General features: G+C 27.2%; 3 protein-coding genes across 8 annotated transcripts in view; 2 read left to right on the top strand and 1 right to left on the bottom strand.

Moving 5' to 3' along the window:
- The window catches only part of LOC123265868 (probable cytosolic iron-sulfur protein assembly protein Ciao1), a 69,417-nt gene that overhangs the window by 9,482 nt on the left and 33,089 nt on the right, over positions 1-26,846 (bottom strand). The window contains exons 1-4 of one of the 5 annotated variants that reach the window (XM_044729818.1): positions 4,385-4,597; positions 4,169-4,264; positions 4,069-4,096; positions 1,485-1,949 (exon numbers count right to left, since the gene is read on the bottom strand). The exons of 1 other annotated variant lie outside the window; for it this stretch is intronic. In XM_044729818.1, coding sequence (XP_044585753.1) covers positions 1,485-1,943 — 459 coding nt within the window. In that variant the 5' untranslated portion in view covers positions 1,944-1,949; positions 4,069-4,096; positions 4,169-4,264; positions 4,385-4,597. Of the gene's footprint in view, positions 1-1,484; positions 1,950-4,068; positions 4,097-4,168; positions 4,265-4,384; positions 4,616-26,846 lie in introns of those variants that run through there. 3 more of the 5 variants (XM_044729820.1, XM_044729819.1, XM_044729821.1) reach the window with 3 other exon arrangements.
- On the top strand, positions 4,738-13,198 carry LOC123265858 (peroxisomal acyl-coenzyme A oxidase 3). 2 transcript variants are annotated; one of them, XM_044729801.1, is made up of 12 exons: positions 4,738-4,777; positions 4,870-4,937; positions 5,267-5,438; positions 6,002-6,163; positions 7,819-8,122; positions 8,192-8,655; positions 8,731-8,853; positions 9,892-10,012; positions 10,873-11,106; positions 11,178-11,332; positions 11,402-11,704; positions 12,986-13,198. In XM_044729801.1, the coding sequence occupies exons 3-12, from the start codon at positions 5,313-5,315 to the stop codon at positions 13,103-13,105; spliced, it is 2,112 nt and encodes a 703-aa protein (XP_044585736.1). In that variant the 5' UTR covers positions 4,738-4,777; positions 4,870-4,937; positions 5,267-5,312; the 3' UTR covers positions 13,106-13,198. The 2 variants fall into 2 exon arrangements, with proteins under 2 accessions (XP_044585736.1, XP_044585737.1); XM_044729802.1 differs by lacking the exon at positions 4,738-4,777 and having other exon boundaries at positions 4,828-4,937.
- Positions 13,677-15,339, top strand: LOC123265873 (nucleolin-like). The gene is made up of 2 exons (XM_044729836.1): positions 13,677-13,833; positions 14,491-15,339. Exons 1-2 carry the CDS (start codon positions 13,700-13,702, stop codon positions 15,164-15,166), a joined length of 810 nt encoding a protein of 269 aa, XP_044585771.1. The 5' UTR covers positions 13,677-13,699; the 3' UTR covers positions 15,167-15,339.

Genomic DNA, 26,846 nt, shown 5'->3' with positions numbered 1-26,846 from the left:
ACAATTGAGAAAATTCATAAATAAGTTTATGTAATAAAATGTAAAAATTAATACAAAAATAAATCGGAAAATATAAAATTTTTTATTTTTTTTTTTAATATGTCTAAACGTAGATGGATGAATAAGAGTCCCGTCAAAAAGGTTTCAGATGCAGTTTATAGGAATTCAATAGTAATTGCGCCAAGAACCAATAAAACTGACAATTTTTCCAAATTTCGAAACTCTTAAATTGCTGCCATTTTAAAACTTATTGATCTTAAAAAATATATAGCTATGTAAATTAAAGCTTATTTAATGAGCTTTCAGATAAAATTTACAGCAATCTAGAAAGTTATCGCATTCAAAAGCTATTGGACGGAGAGACAGCATAAAATGAGGATTCTTGATGCCTCGACAAAATATCCCCGAGACTAAATATCACCGCGACAGAATATTTTAATATATAAATATTAATCTTTTTAAGATTAATAATGTCGAATAAACACAAACAAAATCTATGTTAAAGGGGGATATTTTGTCAGGAGATCAAATATTTTAGTATTATTGATAATTAATTTTTTGGTAACAATTAATTTTGTGATGTTTGTTGTTATTTATAAACTGATTTTATTTTGTTGTATTTGTGATAATTAAATCATGATTATTTTTGAAATAGTTGACAAATGTTATCTAATAACCAGTATTTTAAGTTCTTGTAAAGTCGTGCTACGGATATTTGTTGAAACGCCATTAATAAGTGTTAAAATAAAATTGATAATTTTTTTCAGAAAGGCGCGCAGTAGCCCTATCGGATCCGGCCCTTGCTTACCAAAGCATTGGACCGGGTTCGAGTCCGGCGTACACCAATGAATATTTTCAATATTTAAGTGTATTATTCTGCTCAGCCCAAAAAATAAAACGAATTCCAATCTCAAAAGTTTACCCCTACCGTAGTCGCTCATGACCTTAGTAGTTTATGCGACTTTAAACAAATTAAAAAAAAAAAAAAAAAAAAAAATTTCAAATTTATTGTTTTGAATTGTTTTATTGAAAAATTTAATTATTCAAGATATTTTGTCCGGAGATATTTATTTTGGAGATATTTTGTCGGGGATCAAGAATCATAGAACCTAAAATTTCTCTTAATTTTTGAATATTTTAAATTGCTATAATTACTAAATTACTCGATGAGCTGTCAGAAAATAGCAAAGTTTTTAAAAAGTCGCGTTATGACTACAAATTCAATAGTTTGATTTTTATGAAATCAACTAAAAATTAACAATGAAATTGATCTTTAAACTTCTAAAACTATAAAAGTCAAAATTAATTTTTTAAGTATATTAAAGTATCAAGTTTTATATAATTTATTTTCTATTTAGTTTCTGAATCCGACTCTTAGGTATTCAGTCATATAACTAATTTTTATTATAAAGATTTCTTCCAAGAATATTCTAACCGGTCACCTAAAATAAATAACAGTAAAATATTATTGACTAATTCCATACCTTTTTAACATCTTGAGTGTGAGCATTGATAACAGAAGCACATTCATAATCTTCATGGTTATTACACTCCCAAATCCATACAGATTTATCTCTACTGCAGGTTGCTATCAATTCACCACTATTAGACCAGCTAACACTCTTTACTTCATTCTCATGACCCTCCAAGGTGACATTACACTCAAATTCCCCAGATTTCTGATCCCATATCGCAGTCGTAGCGTCAAAACTAGCTGATCCAATGTATTTACCGCACGGCGACCACGATATTTCTCGTATCGTACGAGTGTGTCCTTCAGCCAATATCATTTTCATAGCCCATTTTGGTCCCTCCATTCCCCATATTCTTATCGTCTTATCTTCACCGCAGGATGCAAGTACACTACCCTTTGGATGCCAGCAAACATTCCAAACTCTTCCTTTGTGTCCCGTTAATACTTGTTTCAATTCCAATGTACTCATTGTCACCTATAAAAATAAAAATTTGTTTATTCTTCAAATAAAATCTTTTATTTTTAATAATTAATTATTACACAAGGGAGATGGAATGTTTGCTTTTATCCTCTTCATTATATTTTTTTTTATCATATTAAATTCACTGGTAATGAAATTTTTATTCTACAGCTTTCGAATGCAAATTTGAAAGCTTGCAATAAAAAAAGTGTAGATAAAAAATATATAAATGAATAATTCATTCTATTAAAAATAATAATACAATTTAAATTAAACACTTTGACCTTTAAGACTTTGATTACTAGAATCTTTATTATATTTGTTTCTCTATAAAATTATTTATGTATTTATTATTTTTGTCGATAGTAATAATTATACTCTTTATGTAGTATTTATGAAATTGTTTCATTTAAGTCTTTTTATCGTTCATAATTTTATGGTAATTATATTATGAACGAATGATTTTGAAAAGATGAGTTTGTAAACAAATTTATTATTTACTAGCAACCTTGCAGTCATTATGTGACTGCCGTGACTTGTGAACTATAAATAAATAAAATTTTACTTTATTAAATAATGAATTTTGTTAAATTGCACTGTACTTTTTTAACTATTGATGTTTCTAAAGATATAAGCTCATCCTGATGTTACACTCATCAAGAGCTTTCATTTGAGTACCCACATGCATTTTGATATATTTTTCATATATATATATATGAAAAATTGATGTGGGTACTCAAATGAAAGGTCTTGATGAGTATAACATCGGGATGAGCTTATATCTTTAAAAATGTCAATAATTCACGAGATACAAGGTAATTTCTTAATTATGTGTCTAGAGAGAGCATTTTCGAATGCAGCCTAATTACTTATTATTATAAATTGACAATTGGTGAGAATGATATGAATTTATGAAAAGGCACAACCCCAGGTCGAGACTCATTTTATCATATAAATACACTTGCCACAAAATTTTGTTTATTCTCTTAATAATATAGATTTAAAGTATATATTTTTTTTTTAATAAATTCTTTAAAATTTCTTCTATTTTAGAATATTTTTAACTCTGAAATCCACATATTCATAACAGTCCATTTTAGTTATTTACTTTTGTTAAATATTTTCCAGTTTTCCTTGAAATTTATTGATCGTTACTTTGCTAGTTAATATTTCAACAATCTACAATAATATTCCTATAGCTGGTAACAATAACAAAATAATTAACAGTAAAAATAGCCGATATTCGATTGTTTTTTTCGAATTAAAATAGATAACAATAAAAATGATAATTAGCAATATATCAATTGTTAGATACTTTTTTTTCTGTTAAGTACTTTGTATTTTTTATTCTAACTTTAAGAGCAAATTTTTTTTAATTTATTATATTAATCGAACTTTGATAACTGGATCTTAATTAATAATAATAATAATAAATAGCGTACTGTTACTTTACTATCAAATAAAAAAAATGGTTTATGAAATCTTTCTCAATTTGTTTATTTTTTTTTTTTAATATAATTGCTACTAAATCTTTCTATTTCTTTCACAAAACAACTAAAATTTCAGTCACAGCAAGTGAAATGAGAAATATTTGTTTACCTTTGATCGACATAACTCAATATCTCGCAATTTTATTGTTTAATCAATTTAATTGATGTAACCGCTCAGATTATCATATATTATGTGTTCAGCTTTAAAAAAAAAGTGATAAGTAATGAGTAAAAATAAAAAAAAGTTGTCGTAGTATCAGAATCAAAGTTCAGGATTTTCATTTATACGACATGATTATTTAAATTTTTCATTTGATCGAATGATGATTTAATAATCTAGATTAATAAAAAAAAGTACACCAAAATTTGATGAAAATTAATTTAGCAGATATTCGATCATTTTAATAATTTTTATAACAAATAAATGATGGCAAAAAAAATTTTTTTTAAAAATTGACGTAGAAATTTTGAAAAATAAAAAATGTAATTTTTTACAAATAATTTTTTGGAACAAATTTGTTTGTTAAAGAACATTAAAAAATGGTCAGCTAAATTTAATGTCATCAAAATTCGTCTAAAATTTTGTATGAATAAATTTTGCTGTTATAAAATCTTACACTCCTAACCTAATAAAAAATATTTACCAATTCAATAGCCCTCGTAAGTAGTTACCTAAAATCAAAAGAAGATATATTAGTAAAATAATTTAAGTTTTAAAAAATAAACCATTCACCATCAAATTACCTTTGTAACTTTAAAACCAAATATAAGCTGGAGATCAAGATGTTCAATTTCCTGTACGCACGTGATTTTTTCAACTATGGAGCACACAAAATAATCCTAGAAAAATTTATTAATGTCAATATGAATTATAGATTGATGGACATGGAATATAACATAAAAAATCGAATACTTCTTTTGATTTATTGCAATCAATTAATTTACATTTTATTTACTTACATTTCAGTGAAAACCAATTGAAGCTACCAAACTGTATAGATAAATGTCGCACATATACGTTCAAGTTTATCTTATACACACGTAAGTAGCAAGAATGGCTATATATACGTTGTTATACTAAAACATATATAAGTCGTGCACTGGAAGCCGGCTCTTGGTAAAATCGTGTATAAAGACATTCAGTCGATCAGTTGGCGTCCTAACGCCTCCAATGTAATATTTATTTTTTTATAAATTAATTTTAATTAATAAAAATACGTAAAATTATAAATATTTCATTTCAATTAATTTTAAATTATTTATTTTTTTTTATATTTATATATTTAATCAATAAATATATTTTTAAAATAATTATTTTTATTAAAAAAATAAATCGGGAGTAATTATAAAAAAGTGAGTGATCATTGATCAGACTGATTGTTTTTTATTTAACAAATTTTTTGTTAGTTTTAATTTTTTATTTTAATTAATTTTTTGTCTTTTAGGAATATTCCAGTGACTAATTTGAAGGTTAGAAGAGTGGGCGTAGTCTTCAATAGATATTAGACAAGAGGTAATTGTTTAGCGTAAATTACTCAACTATTTATATCTGTCTGTACAATAAGTACTTGGTTAGTTAAAAATTTATCTATGCCGCGTATTAATTACTGATAATATGTTATTGTTATATTTTTTATCACCTTTCTGGAAGTTATATCGTTTGTGTATACTCTAATGACAGGTTTTATTTTCGCTGAATTTGTCAGGTAAAAAATAGTGGCGGGAAGTTTGTTTGAATTTTTTTATTCTGCTTAGAGGTCGCTCGTGAAAATATTCGATTTTTATTCACAATTGTCTATCGCTACTTAATTATTCATTTTTTATTTCTTCTTACTATTACAGACTGAGAAGAATACTTTTTAAGAAAAAAATTGACTAAAAAATAAAAATGAATGTGGATTGGATTGAAGATATGCCTAGTGGAGGAGGATTGGATGATTACAGAAAATTAGCTTCTTTTTCATGGAAATATTTGCGCGTGATCCATGAAGACCCTAAGAATTTACAATTCAAGGTAAAGTATTAATTTTAAATTACCATAAGTCTAATGTTCTAAAAACGAGATTTTTTTTTTGTTACATCGACATTTATACTCAATTAATATGTTAACAAGTGTTCTCTTAATTCCAACAAAAAAGTGTGATAATTTAAAATTATAATACTTAATTACTTTTCAATGTTTAATATCACTGTAAAATAAAAAAAAATAATTGCACTTGATAACTAAAATAAAGAGTTTTTTTTAAACATTTTAAAACTCAGATATTTAATTTTTGCTTTATAAAAAAAAAAAAAAACTCAAATCAGAAGATACATTTCTGTAATATTAAAGTTAGCCGACATTTTTAATTTTTTTTTCATTTGTTAAATTGGAACTAAAATATATTTTTTAAAAATTGCACTTATAATTTTAAATTTATTTTTTTATAAAATTTAAATTTAAATTTTTTTATAAAAATAAATTTTTTTTTATTTTTAGATGTCGGCTAACATTTCATTACATTTCTTCAATTTTCTAAAGCAAACATTTATTGTCTTAAAAATAAATAAGAATAATTATTTTTTTATAATCAACAGATGAGAGTATGGAAAGCAATGGAAGCTGATCATGAATTTCATATGCCGCATTATTCAATATCCTGCGACGAGCAAAAAAGACGAGCGGCTATTCAATTAGCCCGATTGAACCATTTGAAATTTTTGCCTTCTAATATCAACAACGTTGGCTACAGACTAAAAGTAAATTATTTTATTCATAAGTACTCAACATGTCTACTTAAGACTTTTTAGTAGATTTCATACACTGATAAAAAAATTAACTTGACTCAAGAGCCAAAATCTTGAACCAAGAATACCATTTTGAAGAAAATGATTTTCTTGAGTCAAGAGAATAAATTCTTGAGTCAAAAAATTATTCTTGATTTAAGTAAATTTTTCTTGTCTCAAGAATTTAATCTCTTGACTCAAAAAAATCTTTTTCTTCAAAATGGTATTCTTGGTTCAAGATTTTAGCTTTTGAGTCAAGTTAATTTTTTTATCTGTGTAGAAATCTAACTATTGCATTGGTCCTCATATCAGAATTTTCAAAAAATTGTTGTACATCCTTACTCAGCTCGTCGATCTGAGTCAGAATATTTATATTCTTCAAAAGTTTATATATGTATGTATATACTCTACTCTAACTCTCAAAATTTTTAACGGATCTCCATTAAACTTCGCGTTCATATTATACAGATAATTACCGAGGTTAAGTTCGAGGATGAGCTGAATCGGTCGGTTATTTTAGAAATGCGAGTTGATTCAAAATTTCAAAAAATTTCGAAAAATTCAACTTTTTTTGGTTCTCCTTGCAATAACTTTTGAATGCGATAATTTTTCATATTTCTGTAAATTGCATCTTAAAGCTTATTTAATAACCTTCAATTTCCGTGCTTATTTATTGCCTTTAATCAATTAAATCAGGAGTAAGAGTAGATTAAAAATTTCAAAAGTTGCGAAAACATTCTACTATTTTTGGTTCTCTGTGCAATAACTTTTGAATAAGCTTCAATTTAAGTACCATATCATATGTGGAGGCTCAAAATTACGTACGTCCTATTCCGCTATGCTAATTATGAAATTTGCTGTTGCACTGGTTTTTTTTTTTTTTAATACAATTCTAGGTAGTAGTTTTTTTTTCTATTCATTATGAAATCTACTTCCATTTCGGCTGACGAATGGCCTTTTTTTAAATTTTAATCTCTTATTCATAATCAAGTAAAATTTTATTATTCATTAAGGGCCAGTTTTTCAATCCGAGATAAAATTTTATTCAGGATAAAATTATTATTACCAGTATATCTATAAACATGAAATAAAATAAAACACCCAGTTATTGGCACTTGTAATCTTATTTTAATTAAAAAAATCAAATCAACTCTAATAAATTAATAAATATAATTTTTTAATTATAAATTTTAAGAAAATTGGTTTTTTGAGAACATTTAATTTTTTTAATTAGAATAAAATTGTAAGTGTCAAACACCTTAAGTGAAGTTAGTTTTAAATAGTAAAAACCATAGATTGATTCTAAATTTTTAGCAAATAGATTTTTTTATTATAAATGTTCATGAGATTTATTTGAGATTAAAATATAGAACACGTCACTTAATAATATTTTATATTTTTGTAATATGTGAAAAAATTACAAATTTAAGCTGATTGTCAGTGAAATTTTATTTGATTTAATTTTTTCACTGTTGAGCAATTGAAAAATTGTGCAATTGAGCTTAAATAAATAAAAAAAAGTCAATTTGTATAAAATTAAACTTTTAAAGCAAAGAAGTGTTAAGAAGACATGTTAGGATATTTAATTAATAAATCATGACAGTGAATAATATTTTTTATAAATTTAGACAGAAGCGCTGATGACCATAAATGAAGCTACGAATCTCGTTAGTCCATCACTGTCAGTTAAAATTGCTTTAGGAGTGTATTTATTTGGTAACACTATTTTAAGCTTAGGAACAGATCGACACATTCCCGTTTTCCAAGATGTATGGAACAAAAAATTGCTCGGTTGTTTCGCACTAACTGAAGTTGGACATGGAAGTAATACAAAAATGATGCGAACTACAGCAACTTATGACCCAGCAACTAAAGAATTTATTCTTCACACTCCGGATTTTCAGGCTGCTAAATGTTGGGTTGGAAATCTCGGTACAATAATTTTTTTAACAGTTTATACGATTAATTAATGAATGACTAATTAAAGAATTTATTATTCAGGAAAAACATGCACCGTTGCAATAGTGTTTGCACAATTAATAACAGAAGGACACTGTCACGGATTGAATGCATTTATAGTGCCTGTAAGAGATAGTAACACGTACCTGCCTTACCCTGGAATAATTATAGGCGATATGGGAGAAAAAATGGGCCTGAATGGCGTTGACAATGGTTTTATAATGTTTGACCATTATCGTATACCCAAAGACAATTTATTGAATCGCACTGGTGATATCAATGAAGACGGAGAGTACGAGAGCTCGTTTTCAGATCCCCAGAGAATTCTTGGTGCTGTTTTAGAAAATTTATCCGCTGGGCGCATGGGCATTTCTCAAGAGGCTACTAATAGATTAGGTGCTGCCATTGTCATTGCTGTGCGTTATGCTGCTGTTAGAAAACAATTTGCGTCTTGTTTGTCCGCTAACAAAGAAATTGAGACTCCTATTATTGAATACGAACTTCACGTAAGTATTTTTAATTGAATATCACTATTCAATTTATTTACTTGTTGATTTATATATAACTGTTTTATGTTTCAGCAATGGAGATTATTTCCTTATTTAGCGGCAGCATCAATTTTCCGAATTTTCATGACTGAGTTTACAGAAGTTTATGTTGAAAATGTTGAAAAATCTATGGATGGTGGTAACATACCAAATCTTGTTAGTTTTTATTTTATTATTTTATTTCAATATTTTAGGGTGCTTCATTTAAAACTAATATTTTTTCTCGCGACACTAGCAAATATATTTTTAAATAACGAAAAAAAAAAATTCTTCAAAATTAGGGCCCTTAATTTTAATTCTACATGCTTCCTCTTTATCATTTTTCACTAAATCCGAATTTGAAGTCCGTTTGGCCCGGTCACCCTCCAGATTTGAGTAAAATGCAAAAAACACAAAAAAAAAAAAAAAAGCAAAAAACTGCAATCACAGCGATGAAAAAAAATTTTTATGGACCCGAATTAAGTATGATTTTCATGTATTTCAATTCACCGAATCTGAATCTGATCATTAATTAGCCCGTTGAACCGTCAAAATTTAAAAAAATTTCGTAAAACCGAAAAAAATTGCAAAAAATCATGAAAAACCGAAATTATCGAGATGAAAAAAATTTTTTGGATTCAGATTGAGTATAATTTTTATGTATTTTATTTCACTGAATCTGAATCTAAAGTTTTGTTGTCCCATTAACGTTTCAAAATTAAAAACAATCTCAAAAAACCAAATAATTGGGAAAATTGCAGTTGTAAATATGAGCAAAAATCTATTAAACACGATTTTTAATAACGTGGGTATATTTTCATGGATGGAATATGATCTTCGAAACAGTAAATACATTTTTAAATATCGAAAAAAAAATTCTTTAAAATTAGAGCCCTTAATTTTAATTATACGTGCTTCCTCCTTCATACTGAATTTTTTCTATTTATAAAGCATGTATTTCAAGTCACTTTCAAAAATTTTTTTTTTTAATTTTTATTTCTACAACTTTGCCTAGTTTTAAGCTATCATATTAATAAAAAGTGTTGTTTATAATATCTTTAATACTCTTTGGAAGAGCCTTAACAATTTTACTCTAACAATAATTTTCATTTTCGAAGATGTAAGCAATTTAATATTTTAAAATCAAGAAAAATTGTGTTACTTTAATTTGTTCCTTTAGATTTTAGTAATAGTTTATTTCGATATTTATTTCAGAGTCAAATTGTAGGGGAAATTCATTCAATTGTATCAGCGATAAAACCATTGATTACTTGGACATGTAAAGCTGCTTTAAGTGAATCTAGAGAAGCTTGCGGTGGTCATGGTTATCATAAAGGTAACTTGATATTTATCAAATTAATTAAATAATTTTCAACTTTTCTCTTTACAATTAATGTATTACATTAATTATAATTAATGTAATAATTATTAGATCAACATTGATTTGAATTGGAAAAATGTTGATAATTGAAGAGCTGAGTTTCAAAAGGGTATCTTTTGATTTTTGATTAATCGAGACAAAAAACTAGTTATCTTCAATTATAAATATTTGTATTGAACTTTTTTTAATTTAGCTATAAAGTGCTATCGGTTATGAAGCTGCAATTCGATTTTCATTTATAAATGTTCATAATTCTCGAAGTAATTAATATTTAAAAGTTCAGAAAACTGGTATTTTAAAATATGAAAAGATACCCTTTTGAAAATCAGCTCCTCAATTATTATTCTAATAATTTTAATTAAATGACAAACAATAATTTTTTCGGTATTTATTTACAAGTGGGGTCCACCCTATTTTTGGCCATATCAAGGTGAAAAATTAACGTTTTTTTGATTTTGTTTGTTTATTATGTATTATTTACGGCGCATTTATGATAAAAAATGTCATGAAAATAAAAAATAAAAATTTCGATAGCTTTTTTGCCTTCAAAAGTTGGAAAAAATTTTGGCTTTCATGTTTTTGGATAAAACTTCTATTTTATCTTTTTTTGATGTTTTTGAAAAGTACATAAAAAATAAACAATTAAAAAAAAAAAGTTAAATATCACAATTTTCTAAAAAATTTATAAATTTTTTTGAAAATTTGTTAAAACTGTGATAATCAACTTTTTTTTTTAAACTGTTCACTTTTTTGTTTTTCAAAAAAAAAAAAAATACACAAACTAAAAAAAAAAAAATTATAATTATTATTTTTAGCTGCTAATCTGGGTGATATGACAGTAAATCATGAGCCATGTGTAACATATGAAGGTGATAATAATGTACTGATGCAGCAAACAAGTAATTGGATTTTCCGGCAGTGGTTGGAAGTGCAAGCGGGCTCAACAATTGGTAGCCCATTGTCTTCAGTAACATTTTTACTTCACGGAGCTTCAATAATTAATAAAAAATTCACACCAAATAGTATTGCCGACGTCAAGTCATTAAAGTGTAAGAAAGCATTGATTCATTCGTTGTTATTAGGACAATTTAGAAAGATAACTAAATATTATTTTTTATAGTTGTTAGAGATACGTATGAATGGCTGATAACGTATCTTGTTATGGAGATGCAGCGTAAATTTGAAGAGGGTAAATCTAAAGGGCTAGATAGTTTTGCTGCACGAAGTAAAGCGCAGGTTTATTGTGCAGGCACACTGTCGCGTGCATTTGGAGAAGTAATTTGATGTTATTTATTGCTAGTTATAGATCCAGTAACTGTAGTTATAAAATTTATTTATTTTTAGATGATTATATTAAAGTACTGCACGACTAGAATAGACAAAGTAATTAATTCAATACCATCTAACGAAAGCTTGAAAGTAGTTCTGGAAAAAATGATGTTGTTGTATTCGTTGTCCTGCTTAGAAAAACATCTAGCTACATTTTATCAAGGTGGTTACTGCGCTGGACCACAAATGACTGATTTATTACGTGAAAGTATTTTGAATCTTTGCAGTGAATTAAAACCAGAAGCTGTTGCTATTGCAGATGCTCTGGCGCCGCCTGATTTTGTTCTTAATTCTATTCTTGGAATGTCTGATGGCCGAGTAAGTTTTATTTATTTGAATAGTAATTTTTTATTAATTTCTTTGTCTTTATTTATGAAATTATTTTTGATGTGATGTGTCTCCGTTCCGTCTGAGCCTGAGCGTGCAAACGAGAGCGCGCAACAGATGATAGAGAGGCACGATCGGTCCAAGCGTTAGCTTGTGACACATACATTTTTTTTTGTTTAAATGTTTGTTTATTAGAAATAATAAAAGTCGTATATTAGAAATACATAAGTGATTGGCTAAACAAAGAGAAATTAAAAAATTGAAAGCCATACAATTTTTTAATAATAAAAATAAAAATCATTTGAACAAGAAAGACCGCAGGTTGCTGCAGTACGCACTAGTTTTAACTCTCTGTTTTTTTTTTTTTTTTTTTTTATTTTAATCTGGTTTTGAAATAATTGTTTTTGGAGAAGCCGAGGCTAGACCTCTAGTTCCACTCATTTGTGTATTAAGAATTTTTTATTTTATGGAAAAAATAGGAAAAACCACATCTTTACTCTGAAATTGTGACACATAGGGTAGAAGTTCCGTTTTTGGCCACCTTAGCACCGTTTTTGGCCAGTTAACATTTGAATTAATTTATAAAAAATTATAGTATTATAACCATATTTTTGTTGAGTTTCAAGAAATTTATATAAAAGCAAATAGAGTTTGTAATGGTTTATTAATATATATTCATTTCTATCGTTTATTTGAACAATAAATGGCCATAAACGGTACAGTGGCCACAAACGGTACTTCTACCCTATATTTCTCTTCTCGCGTGACGTCAGAGCTAACAGTTAGAATATTGTTCTATAACTAATTGTTCGTGATTATATTTAAACAAATTATTTAAATTAAATTTTTTCAAAAACTGTAAATAATATTTGAAAGTTAAAAATTAATTTTGTTAATAATTTTTAACAATTAATATTAATTATAAATAAATAAATTAATAATAATTATGAACAATAAATTAATAAAATAATTAATAATAAAATGATGATAAAAAATTATAAAATAATTAATATTAATTATAAATAATATTAATTATATCAGTTATCAAATTATTATATCAATTTTTGATTAACAATGTATCAATAAGCCCTTTTTTTGTTTAAATAATTTTTAAATATTCAAAATTTTTTTATTGTTAAATGCAAAATAATGATAATTCAGTAATAATAATTAAATTCAATTCATAAAATTATGCAATTTTTTTTATGACGTTATCACATAAAACTATCTTCCGCAAACCGACTTTACAGACAACAAATTTTTTTTTTTTAGGTTTATGAACGACTGGAAGAAGTATTTAAATTCAATACCGGTGGAATGGAACGTGCTGATTGGTGGTATGAATTAAAAACTGCTGGTGAAAAACCTCTTGGTCTTCGATCAAAACTTTGACACTAATTATTTTTAATTATAATTGCAATGACTAATAATTATTATGATGAATTTATTAATTAAATCTTTTTAAGCACAAAAATGTATTAAAAAAATGACACTTCTATTTTCAATTTTTAAAAATCATGTTTTACATTTTTTTATTAACTATCACTAGTAAAAATTGTAACATAAATTTATTAATAAATCAAGTATTAAATAATTTTATAAATAAATTTAAATCCTTCATTTTTTAATAAAAGTTATATTCTTTTTATTTTTGCGAAGAATTTAATTTTTTAAAGTATTTAAGCTTGCGAAATATCAAGTTACTGCTGACGAAGAAAATTGTTTCGTTCAAGTGAATCACTAGTAACCTAATTACTTAAGTTTCCCAATACCTTATTATAAAAATAATAAATAAATTTTTTTTAAATTAAAAAACAATACTTGTAAATTAATTTTAGTTATCGGAAATTATTCATTTACTTCCGTAAAATATTTACAGTTAATTATTAACAATTTTTACTTCCTTATTTTTGTTTAAAGTTATTTGTTTTTGTACCAGGGTTATAAAAGAAGAAATAATCGCATAAATGATCAGATTTGTCGAAGATGTCGAAGAAATTAGTTCTCTTGACGATTTTTTATTTCGGAAGCTATGGTATTTGTTTACCACAAAATTGTCCGTGTAGTAAAAGTCAATATAGTTATTCGGGTCCACCTCAGTTGGTGTTAGCGCGACCATGGTATGTATGATAATACTAAAGTTAACTGATAACTGTAAATTTTTTAATTTTTATAACAAACCAATTACAACAAAAAAAACTTTAAAAAGTTTCCACTAATAATTTTTTTTTTAATTTTTACATGTGAAATTTTATTAATAAATTTTTTTATAATAATAAATGGCTAAAGAAATTTCTGTCAGTTAACTTCAGTGTCTTTTGTATTGAAAAATTTTTTTATTAACATTATTTATAATTAAAAATTAACACGCCATTAAAGTTAGCAGTAAGTTGAAAATTTTTTAATTTTTATTAACAAGAAAAATTTGTAAAAAAAAATTATTATGACATTAAATTTAGCTGTCACTTTACAATTTTTTAATTTTCTTTAACAAACTAAATTATTTCAAAAAATTATTTATAAAAAATTGCATTTTTTATTTTTTAAAATTTCTACATGTCAATTTAAAAAAAATTTTTTTTTGTCACAATTTATTTGTTACATTGAAATGATTTTTAAAAAATTGCATTTTTAATTTTAAAAAATTTTTAAATAACAATTTTTTTTTTCTAATTTTTTTGCTATAATTTATTTGTTACAAAAAGTTTTAAAATTATTAAATATCTGCTAAATTAATTTTCATAAAATTAACTCAATATAAATTTAATTAATTATAGGTCAGGATACAATGCGGATTCGCCGACATATTTACCATTTCCGCTGGTAATTTCCCGTGGTACCAGAGCGATAAAATCTGCCTTAGAATCTCCTGAAGAAGCTGACAAGAAATTAAAAACAGACCTTGTAGATTTGGAAGAAGACAAAAATCCAAAGGCTCAAAATAATATTAAGCCGAAGGTTGCGACGCCACTTAGGCGGCGAATTAAGATAACAAACATAGATGACTGGAGTTCTAATTCTGAAGAAAAAGTAGCGATGAAGAACAAGGCAGAAACAGAAGAGAGTTTGAGTGAAGAAATAGAAGAAGAAGAAGAAGAAGAAGATGAAGAAAGTTCAGATGACCAAAGAGATATTGATACACTGAATCTTCTTGGACAGTTATTCCAAGTGCTGGCTTTGCAGTACCAAAAAGTTTTCGGCGATAAAAATAATCTGAGTGCAACGAATTCTTCTTCTGTTAAGTCTGATGTTGATGACGAGGAGCAAGAAGATTATGGGGATTATTCTTATGATTCAGTGCCTACGCAGATTGAGAGCCCGGAAACGGAGCAAAAGATTGCGAAGAAAGAAAAAAGAAAAGCTGAGGTACAGATAGAAGAAAAGGAAAAGGTGCCGAAAAAGGTGCAGAGAATAAATTATAATAACACAACTACGGCAAAGCCTTCGGATTGATTAGTGTGTATTTAAAAAGTAAATATTTATATTTGTAATTTGTAAATTAGAATGTAACTAGCAGATAAAATATTGATTACGTAGGTTTTTTTTTTTAATGAAAGTGATATAAATTGTTTGAATTGCATGGATTGCAAAATAAATGAACAAAATATATTTTTTGAGTTATTAGATTTTATATATTTTTTTTTAATTTCCATTTCTACAACTTCGCCTGGTTTTGCGCTAACATATTGATAAAAAGTATTATTCATAGCATATTTAACGATTTTTGAAAAAGCCTTGAACAATTTTACTCTAACTCGGCTCACATAAATTAAATGATCTCTTTAAGTCATTTCTTCGTATATTTTTGAAGATATTAGATTTTATAGATTATAGGTGATAACAATTTAACAATTAATTTTTGTGTTGAGTGATACTTAGAAATAGTTTGCGTTTCAATATTTCACACTAACTTTATTTAGAATTAAATAAATAATAATTTAAAAAATTAAATAAATATTCACAATTACAATACTGTTTGGTAATAAAATTTAGGTCGATAATTGAAAAGAAGATACTGTAACTTTCTAGTTGGAAGAAAATTTCTTAGATTAAAAAAAAAAATAATTTTTGATAATTTGAGAATTTTCATTCAAAGTTGTTTTACCTCAAATCTAGAAATCTTTTTTTCAACAAAAAAGTTATTGTGAGAACAATTTTGATTTCTTCAGCTATTTTTCAAAAGGAATTTTTTCTCTCAGTGTAAGTATAGTCTGATTTGATTCTTTATCTTGAGAACAATAATTGATAACACAATCAAGAAAAATGTCAATTTGCATGCAATAATTTGAATGCGTATATCATTCATGAAATCATTTTTGTATTGAGTAACATAATAAAGAAGGTCGCATTCATTTATTTTAAATTAACTTCATTTAGATTTAAATAAATAATAATTTAGAAAATTAAGTAAATATTCACAATTACAATACTGTTTCTTAATAAAATTTGAGTTGATAATTAAAAAGGAGATGAACACTCTCCGTTAGGAAGACGATTTGTACCTTCCGGACATTCCGAAGGTTTTGGCGTTACGTCAGGATCAATAACACTCTTAAGAAATATTAGTGGCTTAGAAGGTGGATTATTTATTTGAGGCTTCAAAAAGACTTTGTAAATTATAAGAAGTTTGTCAAGAGATTTCTCAATGGTGATAGACTGATCTTTGTTTTCTTTTGGCTCGTTGTTCGTGTTGGTTCTAATGATATAGGTGCTTCCCGGCTGAATGGTTAAATTTATATAAATGAGCGCCAAATAAATAATCAGCAACTTTGTTGAATCCATGATGAATAAAGTTGACTTTTTTCCCTGAAGAAATAGTAAAATATAATTATACATTTTTTAGTAACGAGATTCAAATTCTTGATTGATGAATGATTCTTTTTAATAAAAAAATTGATTGGTTGAAATTTACTCACTTTCAGTTATTATCAAATTTTTATCGAAATGGAGCGATTTCTTTTTGCTCGAATAAAAATAATTTCAAGAAGTTTTTAAAAATTCCTAGAATTTTTTTGAAGTAATCGTTGAGACAGATTTGTTAAGTATGATTTGAATTAGATCCTGCTTACCTTTAAATATGATTCTTCGATTGTTTACTAAATTTTTAAAAAACGTCAATAAAATTTTTGACGTGAAACATAAAATTATGCGCTTGAAAATAAATAACAAATTAATATCAAAGCAATGAGCCATAGAAAAGCAGTATCATTCATCCGTGCAAAGCTTGTCAACAATATTGATAATTAAGTTAAAATTAATTAGGTACGAATTTGTTTTATCACGACTGCTACTACAGTATTTTTTATTTTTACTGTCTATAGAATAACGCTGTAGGCAAGCAGTTATCAAGTGAGTCTTCCGCGTCGTCTACCAATCGTGATTCATCGATAATAGATTAAATAACATAATAAAACCCGAGTAAAAATGAAATTATTATTTTTTACGGAAAAATAATAAATTTCGTTCGACCGCCGCACCACCGCTGCACGACCGCCGTTTGGCGGACTATTACGCCGCACGCTAAAAATTTACTCCCCCTAGCATCGCCGCACCACCGCTGCACCACCGCCGCACCAATGCTAAATCATACCTACAATTTCACAAAAAATGGTATCATAATCAATTTATCACGCAATAATTAATTAATAAATAATGCGACTAGAAATCTTAATCTAAGACCTATTGATCAACCTCCTTTTAATCAAATATCTAATATTAAAAAAAAAAAATTTTTTTTAAATCAGGCCAAAGCACCGCGAAATTATTGATTTTTTTAGTCGTATTGTTGATGTAGATTTTTAATTTTGTCCTCGGGTTGCACAGAAGCGGCACGCCTATCGAAATACTCTGAAATAGATCGTCTGCATGGAAGTCTCGAATATTGCCAACTGCGCTGCAAGCCATAGTTAACTAAAAAAATTTAGTTAAGCTATTTGAATGATCAATAAATATTTTATTTCAATGTATATACCATCAAACGGCGGTATGGTGCGGCGGTATGGTGCGGCGGTATGGTGCGGCGGTATGGTGCGGCGGTATGGTGCGGCGGTATGGTGCGGCGGTATGGTGCGGCGGTATGGTGCGGCGGTGGTGCAGCGGTGGTGCGGCGGTCGAACAAAATTTATTATTTTTTCGTAAAAAATAATAATTTTATTTTTTCCCGAGCGCGTCACAGCGGCAGTGGTGCCGCGCAATTCTGTTTTTACTCGGGTAGTCAGAGACATGAAAAAATGAGAATTTTCAATAATTTTTTTTTACCAGTAAATCATTTTACTTTATAAAAGTAATAATATGGCATCATTACATAATGTTTTGACTTGACTTCACGAAAATTTGGAAAAAAAAAATTTATAATTTTAAAAGTTATGGGTGTTTGTGTTAGCCCAGTCCTAAAAAAAGGTCCTTGCGGTATGATCATCATAAATCCTTGGAGATTCATCGAAAATCAATCGGACAAGAAAAATTAGTTTTGTTAATAGATAATCTTGTGCCTGATCGAAGTTTTTTTGTTTTTTTTTTTTTGAAAATTAACAAAATGGCGGCTTCAGGAAATTTTTCTCTCAATTTTCGGCAAAAACCCAATCGTTAATTGTTTATAAAAAATCGAAATTTTTGAAAAAAAAAATCCTTCAATCAGGCACGAGTTTCTTATGTATTCTAAAAGCTGTATAAATTTCATTAAAATCTACTGAGCGGTTTTCGAGTTACAGTGATCACCAGTTCAAAAGACATAGTTTTGAGAAAAACGCATTTGAAGTTTTACACTCTCGAGAGCTAGCTGCTCTCTAGCGTTCGGGAGTGCCTGAGCACCCTTTGTTATTTGTCGAATAACTCGAAAAGTATTTGCCGGATTCACTTCAAATTTTCAGAGAATATTTTTAAAATATTAAACTTAAAGAAAATGTAAAAAAATCGATTTTTTGAAAATTCTGACTACCCCTAACCCCTTAAATGTGATTTTCAAAAATCGCATGCAATCAATTTTTTGAAAGAATCGAAATCAATTTTTACACAACTATTCCATTTAATAGTATAAGGTACGGTTCTGAGAAAAAATAAACACTTTCTTAATGCTACACTCAAATCATCGAAAATTTTATTCATTTATTTATTTCCTATGGTTAGACCGAGCAACTTATAAACCCAGTAATAAGGTCACTTGATATATTACAAAATTTTACAAGATGGTGATGGATAAATACAAGTAATAGCTAATATATAATACTAAATTATTATGGATATTATATTTCGATATAATATAAAATAAAGTATAATTTGTTTGTACTAAACAAAAAAAAAGAAAAGAAAATTAATGTTTAAAAAAAACTCGAATAGAAATTTTATTACTTAAACTTAATTTTTGAATAAATATTACTAGAATCCTATGGATTGTAAAAATAACAAAACAAATTAATAATTAAATAATTTACAGTTGAATAAATAGTAATTTACAATATAAATAAATATTTACAATCAGTACTGCTTTATAATAGCAGATAAAAGTTTAGCCAAATTAAAAAGGAGGTGAACATTCTCCGCTTGGAAGTCGATCCGTTCCTTCAGGACATTTTGGAATTATATCAGGATCAACCACCTGGGCCATTGGAGCAGGAAGTAACTCTTCAAATTCTTCAATTTGTGCGAATTCATTGAGTTTGTTATCCGTAAGCTCGGTGTCATTTATTTCAATTGGAATGTTATTATAATCATCGTAGTTTTGCTTCGACTGATTAATTAGAATAAAAGCCTTTGCCGGACTGATGTTCAGAGTGATCAAAGTGAATACAAAACACAAGAAGAAGAAATTCGAATTCATATTTTTTGAATAAAATTCACTGACACAATTTGAATATTTTGGATTTTATCAACTGAAAAAGAAAAATCATTTTTATTAAAAAATTACATCAATTATTGAATAATGCATAATAAAATTTAACGCATTATTCACAACTCTAGTATCAATATTCATTCAAAGCATAGATAAATTAATTTTAATTAATTGATAAAAACTAATCCACAGATTCGGTAGAATCTGGCGCCAAGTTCCGTTCAAATTCGTTGTAAACGGAGCGCGAGACTACCGACTGTGTTTACTGTAAGCAGAACGGTATTTTGAGGTTGCAAAATTTTATTTAATTCTACGGTACTTCTTGTTTCTAAATTTTATATTATAACAGTAATTCATGCTTTATTTTACTGATATTAATTAATTATATTCAATTATAACAATTAATCTACTTGAAATTATTAAATTTTATCAGCACAAACTATAGCAAGCTCAAAAATTTCGATCCTGACTTTTTTTCTATGTAAAAAGTGACATGCCACAGACTAAATAATTCGAGAATTCATGGTAATCTTCCAATAGATGGGAAACTACAGTTAAAAAAATACATTTCACAGCTTGCATCTACATCCGCCAGGGTGCGCTGGAATTGTTTTTACATAAACTGTAGCTTCAAGGGGATAGTTTGCTATAAAAAATGCAGCCAACGCGAGATTTAAGTTGGTACCAATTGTAAATTTTTATTATAATTACAAAAAATAATAGTTTAAAAAAACTAAAAACACGCTTTTTATAGAAAACCAAACTAAAAAATAGAAAATAAATTTAAATTAAGAATAGTGTTAAAAATTTCAATAAATATAAATTAATAATAGTGTAAATAAAAAAAATGTATTTTATTTTAAAAAAAGCGTGAGGTGCATGGTGTCAATAGTTATAAATATTTTATTGACAGATATGAGTAGAGTGATTATCATTTTGATAATATCTTAAAAAGCACCCCACGCTTTTTTAAAATAAAATACATTTTTTTTATTTACACTATTATTAATTTATATTTATTGAAATTTTTAACACTATTCTTAATTTAAATTTATTTTCTATTTTTAGTTTGGTTTTCTATAAAAAGCGTGTTTTTAGTTTTTTTAAACTATTATTTATTTTTTACTTTTTAGTTTGGTTTATTTATAAAAGCGTGATTTTTTAGTTTTTTTAAACTATTATTTGTTGATTATCAAAAATATTCAGGCGCGCAAATTACCCACGGAGAGTTACATACTGACATACTGACATACTGACATACTGACATACAAGTGAAGCTAATAATAAAAAATAATTATTTATAACTATCCACAGATTCGGTAGAATCTGGCGCCAAGTTCCGTTCAAATCTGCTGTAAATGGAGCGCCAGACTACCGACTATGTTTACTGTAAGCAGAACGGTATTTTGAGGTTGCAAAATTTTATTTAATTCTACCGTACTTTTTTTTCCTAAATTGTATATTTTAACAGTAATTCATACTTTATTTGACTGTTATTAATTAATTATATTCACTTATAACAATTAATCTAATTGAAATTATTAAATTTAATCAGCACAAACTATAGCAACGCAAAAATTTCGATCCTGACTTTTTTTCGATGGGCAAAGTGATCTGCCACAAACTAAATAATTTGAGAATGCATAGTAATCCTTCATTAGATGGGAAACTACAGTTAAAAAAAGATATTTCACAGCTTGCATCTACACCCGCCAGGGTGCGCTGGAATTATTTTTACATAAACTGTAGTTTCAAGGGGATAGTTTGCTATAAAAATGCAACCAACGCGAGATTTAAGTTGGTACCAATTGTAAATTTTTATTATAATTACAAAAAATACTAAAATCCGAACAAAAACAGTTTCACTGTAAAAAATCGCGCCAAGTCCACGTTCATAAAACTATTAAGAAAAAAAAAATTTGTTTTTTTCTTTACAAAAATATATAAAATAAAAAAATTAAAAAATCCAAGTAACCGATATGATTGTTTATGATTTTCGGAAATTAAAAAAAATTGTGTCATAAATTTAAAAATTAAGGAAAAAATTTTGGAACGTACTTGGTGTGCGTCATTGTGTATTTCAATTTTTTTTAAGTCCTAGTAAATAGATTTTACGAATTTCATTAAAAGGAAAATATTTTGCAACCGCGCACACTAAATACGTTCCAAAATTTTTTTTTTAATTTTCAAATTTACAATAAAATTTTTTTTAATTTCTGAAAATCAAATACAATCATATCGGTTACTTGGATTTTTTAATTTTTTTATTTTATATCTTTTTGTGAAGAAAAAATAAATTTTTTCATCTTGATAGTCTTATGAACGTGGACTTGGCGCGATTTTTATACAGTGAAACTGTTTTTGTTCAGATAGTTATTATTCAGGCGCTACATGTGATTAAATTAAGTACTCACTTGTTTGTTGATAGCGATAATTAATAAGAAGAAATGTAAACTGAATATTATTTTTCTTAGATTGTATTAAATATCAACACAGACTTTTTGGTTATAATTAAAAGTCGAGCCGAATGTCTCCAAATTGCAGAATGTCTCCAAATTCACGTTCAATCTAAAAAAATCAATTTTCAGCCATTACTTTCTAACATAGGACAAGAATAATTTTAATATCAGTCTTAAAAATACTGATTCAATTATTATTAATATCCAATTTTGTTTCTATTAATTTAACTTTACTATTTTGGACTTTTTATCATAATCGAGACAACACTGAAGATACAGTGCAACTACAAGCCATTCTTTCAATAATATTATAATCAATCAAATTATTTTGTTTTTTGAGCAAAACTGCAGCTTTTAACTAGCCGTTTCACTAGAAAATACAATAAACTATTAATTTAAAAAAAAAAATTCAATAAATTAGCTTACCTGTTGTATGATAACTGATTTTGTTATCAATTGTTCTTCATATCTGGCCTTGATCTTATTGTCTTTTCTTGAGAAGACTCTATCTATGATTTATTGCAAGACTCACCGCCAAATATTTGTTTCTGTAAGATGGCTTCTCTTCTGCTTCCTATGATTAATATTTTTGATTTTCTATTATAATTACATGTTGTCGTCATTGATATCTCTTCTCTCTACGATGAAGTGGTACATACCGAAGTACCTAGTAAATAATAATTTCATCACTCGGATTTTCTTGATACTCCTCCGATTGTAAATGTCAAGATTGACTATCCTTTTATGGTAACTATTTTTTTCTGCCTGCAACAAATTTTACTATAAGTCAAGTATTTTTTTTTTATAAATTCCGTAAAAAATATGTTGATCTGTGTAAACATATTTAACAATGTGTATGTCTTACCTTTTATATTCTCTTTTTAGTACACTGCTCAGATGATTTAAAAATGTTTAATCCTTTTGTTTAACACTTGTTGTTTTTTTTCTACAATTTGAAAGTGACTAAATCGTATGGAATGGCATTCGATATTTGTTCATTCAATGATTATATTTTGATCATTTTGTAAGACGTTTACTGAAACATAACTTTAATTTAAGAGACCAAGACTCTGGAATTAGAATGGCGTTTGGCACCCCTAAAGCACGCGTATAGGTACTCGTTGAGAGCGGTGCCCACAAAATGTACATACTATTAAATTCTACAAACTGATATTATTCTTTTAAATATCAATCGCTAATTCGAGTTGGCCACGTCTATTTATTATTCATATTTTTATATAAAATGTGACACACACATTAAATAACTTCATTTTTTGTTGATCATTTGCCATAAATCATAATTATTTTCTTCCCTAGCGGTTTTGTAAATGCCGAAAAAATGTCGCAATTATACAGTATTAATGCTGTATTTTTTCAGGATTTTTTCGGTTGTTTTGGTCAGTTTTTTTATCGAAAAATTATGGAACATTTACCGTAAAAATGCGATACATTTACGCTGAAAATGCGGCATATTTACGGTAATAAGGCGGTAAAATGACTGTATTAAAACCATATTTAAAAAATGGTGTCAAATTAAATAACGCTCGGACTGGGATTCGAACCCCGAACTTCTTGGGGACATGTCGGCTACTCTACCATTTGAGCTACCCGGTCTATACCATATTGTTTTTTTGCTTATTCTATATACATTAAGCCACACCGTCCATCTTACGATAAGCATATTTAAAATTAAATAATATAATTATATATGTGAAACAATATAACTTTTCGATTTTAGAAAATTTGAAATTTTCTAAGTGAGAAATTAAAAATTGAAATTAAAATTAGAATATATTTACTTAACATATGTATTATTTTATATTAATTATCGCTAAATACCTAATTAAAAAATAATATTCTACATATTTTTTATTCAAAAACAGTATTTGTTTTTGCAAAGTAGCGATGGAGAATAAAAAGCAAAATTTGAAATTTTTCATTTTATTCATTTCTAACATAGAAGTGAACTAAAAATAAAACTAAATCTTTAATAATTATCCATTATGTCAGAAAATATTCGGCAAAATTACTGTATTATTACGGTAATTATTTGGAATTTTTTGGGTCAAATTTGGGCATTAATGCGGTAATTGTATAGTATATTTTTGGTAACTGTACAGCATAAGTGCAGTATATATACTGGATAACTACAGTATAAAAACTGGCCAAAACAACTATAGTTTAACCGCATTATTACCGAATTATAACGGTAAATATACGGCATGAGCATAAATGCCGAAAAATTACGGTATTTTTACGGCATTATCAAAACTGCGAGGGTTATAGTTAATAATTATTTCCTATCATAAACAGATCTTTCTCTCCACATACTTCCAATCTTTTTTTGCAGAGTAACTATATTCGTAAAATTATAGGACTAGGTTTACGATTTTTAATTCTACATTTGCAATAGTATTTATCAGAATTTTTCTTTGCTAATAAATATTTTCTCGAAGACAAGGCTGAACTTCTTGGCGACTTATATTAATTAAGGTATAATTAGTTACATCCTTAAAAATACAGAACTGGCATTCATGATCTCAGCTTCTAAATTCACATCTAAACTTTTTTTAAATTATGTACAGCCAATTATTATTATCTATGACGATCAGACCTTACTTCATGTCGACCTATAATCAAAACATGAGTATAAGTTTATATATAGGGGAGCAGGGGGAGGGGGGGGGGCAAAATGGGGTACCCCCGAAATTTCGTAAAAAAAAATTTTTTTTCCAAATAGTTATTTTCGATACGTATGCGCAAAGGTAGGGATTTTGACGGTTTGAAGTGACGTCACGAGTTTGAGGCTATGGCGCATTCTTATCAAGATCGAGTTATTTATCCGGACGAGCGTAGCGAGTCCGGATATAGTACGAGGTCTTAATGAGAATGTATCATAGTCTCAAACGCGTGCCTTCACTTCAAGTTTGTCAGAATCCCTACCTTTGAGCATAAAGTATCGAACATAATTTTTTGTCATATCAATTGTGAAAGTTGGATTTGAAAGAACCGTGAAAAATGTCTTATCATTGTTTATTTTATTTAAAGTAATTGAAATATTAGTTAAATTAGGTGGAGTTGATGTTTTTGTTAATAGTTCACTCATTTTTATTAATAACTTTATAATTTAAACACAAAGTCTGTCGCACGAGATTAAATAGCGACGGATTAAATATACGTATATGTTGAAGTCGTTTACAAGATTCAACTATAGCGTATTTTAGCAGCCGTGCAGAAATGTAGAGACAGATAGAGAGAGAGAAGTTACTTCTCGATACTAGTACGAGGTAAATTAACTAAACTATAGAGTGTCAGAAATCGTATTCTTTGCACCCTCTGTGTGTTGCTTGAAAATCCAACTTTCACTGTTGATATGTCAAAAAAGCTCTTTCAGCTTTCTAAAATATATTTTAACGTCATTTCCTACAATTTCAGAGAAAAAAAAAAATTTTTTTAATTTAAAAAACAAAAAATTTTTTTTTTTTCTAACTTTTTTTACAGTGATTTTTATCGTATTTGTGCATCTGAGATTTCGTTTTCTAAATTTTCAAGTTCTCGCTTTACAAATAAATATTTCAAAAAAAAAAAATATATGGGTCATTCCACCAAATAAGAACATTTTTACGGGGCGACCCTCGCGGATTATGTTTAAAATTTATGGAGTTGTTCTCTATAATAAGAAATAAATTCCCTACAAGTTTCAGCCCTTAATATGCAGCGGTTCTGGAGTTATGATTTTTTGAAATTTTGAAAAAAAATTTTTTTTAACTTTTTTATTAATTTTTCTGATGAGGAAAACTTTTTTATTAAAATCCACGAAAAATCTTATCTTGTCGGAAAAATGCTCAGCTTTTGAATGAAAATATCCATTTTATCATAAACACATCAGAAGACCCTTTGAAATCCAATTAAAGTGGAAAAATTGATTTTTCTCGGTGTGCGGTGCAAGGTACATCCAATTTGACTTTTTTTTCTGAAAGATCAGAGTTTTTTACACAAAATATATGGTTTTCACGATGTGCATATTTTTTGTTCAATCACAATTAAATTAAACGTTATATCGGCTAAGCGTTATACGATTATTCGAGATAGTAAAATAATTTTCTGTTAAATATTTAAAATTTCAAACTGCTCGTTAAAAAATTGAGTTTATACAATGCAGATGGCGCTCACAACTACGATTCCATTTTCTTATTTAGGATGTAATTTTCCAAAATTTGCGAGAAATACTGATTGGATTATAGAAACTTAATCAATTTATAAAAATTTATTGAATAAATTGATTTGTAATAATCCAACGGAATCGTGCTTCTTCAGAAGATGTAATAGATGTCCAAACAATGAAGAAATCATTAATTACTTTCATCCATCGTTTAAAGAATTTGATGTAAATGAAATCGAATTTAAAATGTGGACATCAACCGATCGATGTACCATTGTAAACGTTATTTCGGATTCCGATGACTTTATTGATACCTTAGCGACGCAACTTGAGAAACTTTTAAAACATGACTTTATAGTAAAAATACAAAGTCGGTTTTTCCCTAATGCGAAATTAAATTTGAAGAGTGGTGAATTAGCGGTAGTTTTTAACTTGGTAGAAAATTGCGTTTGTTGTGCAGGAAGCTGCTCAAGTCTATCATTGGAATAATGACCAAGCTACTATATTTCAAATGGTGGTTTACTAAAACGAAAATGATACTATTAAGCATTTAGGCTTAGTTGGTATCTCAGATTGCCTTAAACATGACACAGTTTTGATTTATTTATTTTAAGAACAATTGATTTCTTTTTTAAGAGAAAAATTTACTGTTATTGAAAGGATTTTTTACTTCTCAGATGGAGC

The sequence above is a fragment of the Cotesia glomerata genome, linkage group LG5 (genome assembly GCF_020080835.1).
Source record: "Cotesia glomerata isolate CgM1 linkage group LG5, MPM_Cglom_v2.3, whole genome shotgun sequence".
In the NCBI taxonomy this organism is placed as follows: domain Eukaryota; kingdom Metazoa; phylum Arthropoda; class Insecta; order Hymenoptera; family Braconidae; genus Cotesia; species Cotesia glomerata.
Note: the sequence above shows the minus strand (reverse complement) of the source record. Positions and strands in the feature narration are given on the sequence as shown.

What these genes read in the sequence shown, in the direction of transcription:
- LOC123265873 (XM_044729836.1), top strand. Translation starts at nt 13,700, where the DNA reads ATGTCGAAGAAATTAGTTCTCTTGACGATTTTTTATTTCGGAAGCTAT. An exon ending in TTGGTGTTAGCGCGACCATG is followed by an intron (nt 13,834 to 14,490) that starts GTATGTATGATA and finishes AATTAATTATAG; the next exon opens with GTCAGGATACAATGCGGATT.
- LOC123265858 (XM_044729801.1), top strand. Translation starts at nt 5,313, where the DNA reads ATGAATGTGGATTGGATTGAAGATATGCCTAGTGGAGGAGGATTGGAT. An exon ending in TTATTGAATACGAACTTCAC is followed by an intron (nt 8,656 to 8,730) that starts GTAAGTATTTTT and finishes TTTATGTTTCAG; the next exon opens with CAATGGAGATTATTTCCTTA. An exon ending in GTGGTAACATACCAAATCTT is followed by an intron (nt 8,854 to 9,891) that starts GTTAGTTTTTAT and finishes TATTTATTTCAG; the next exon opens with AGTCAAATTGTAGGGGAAAT.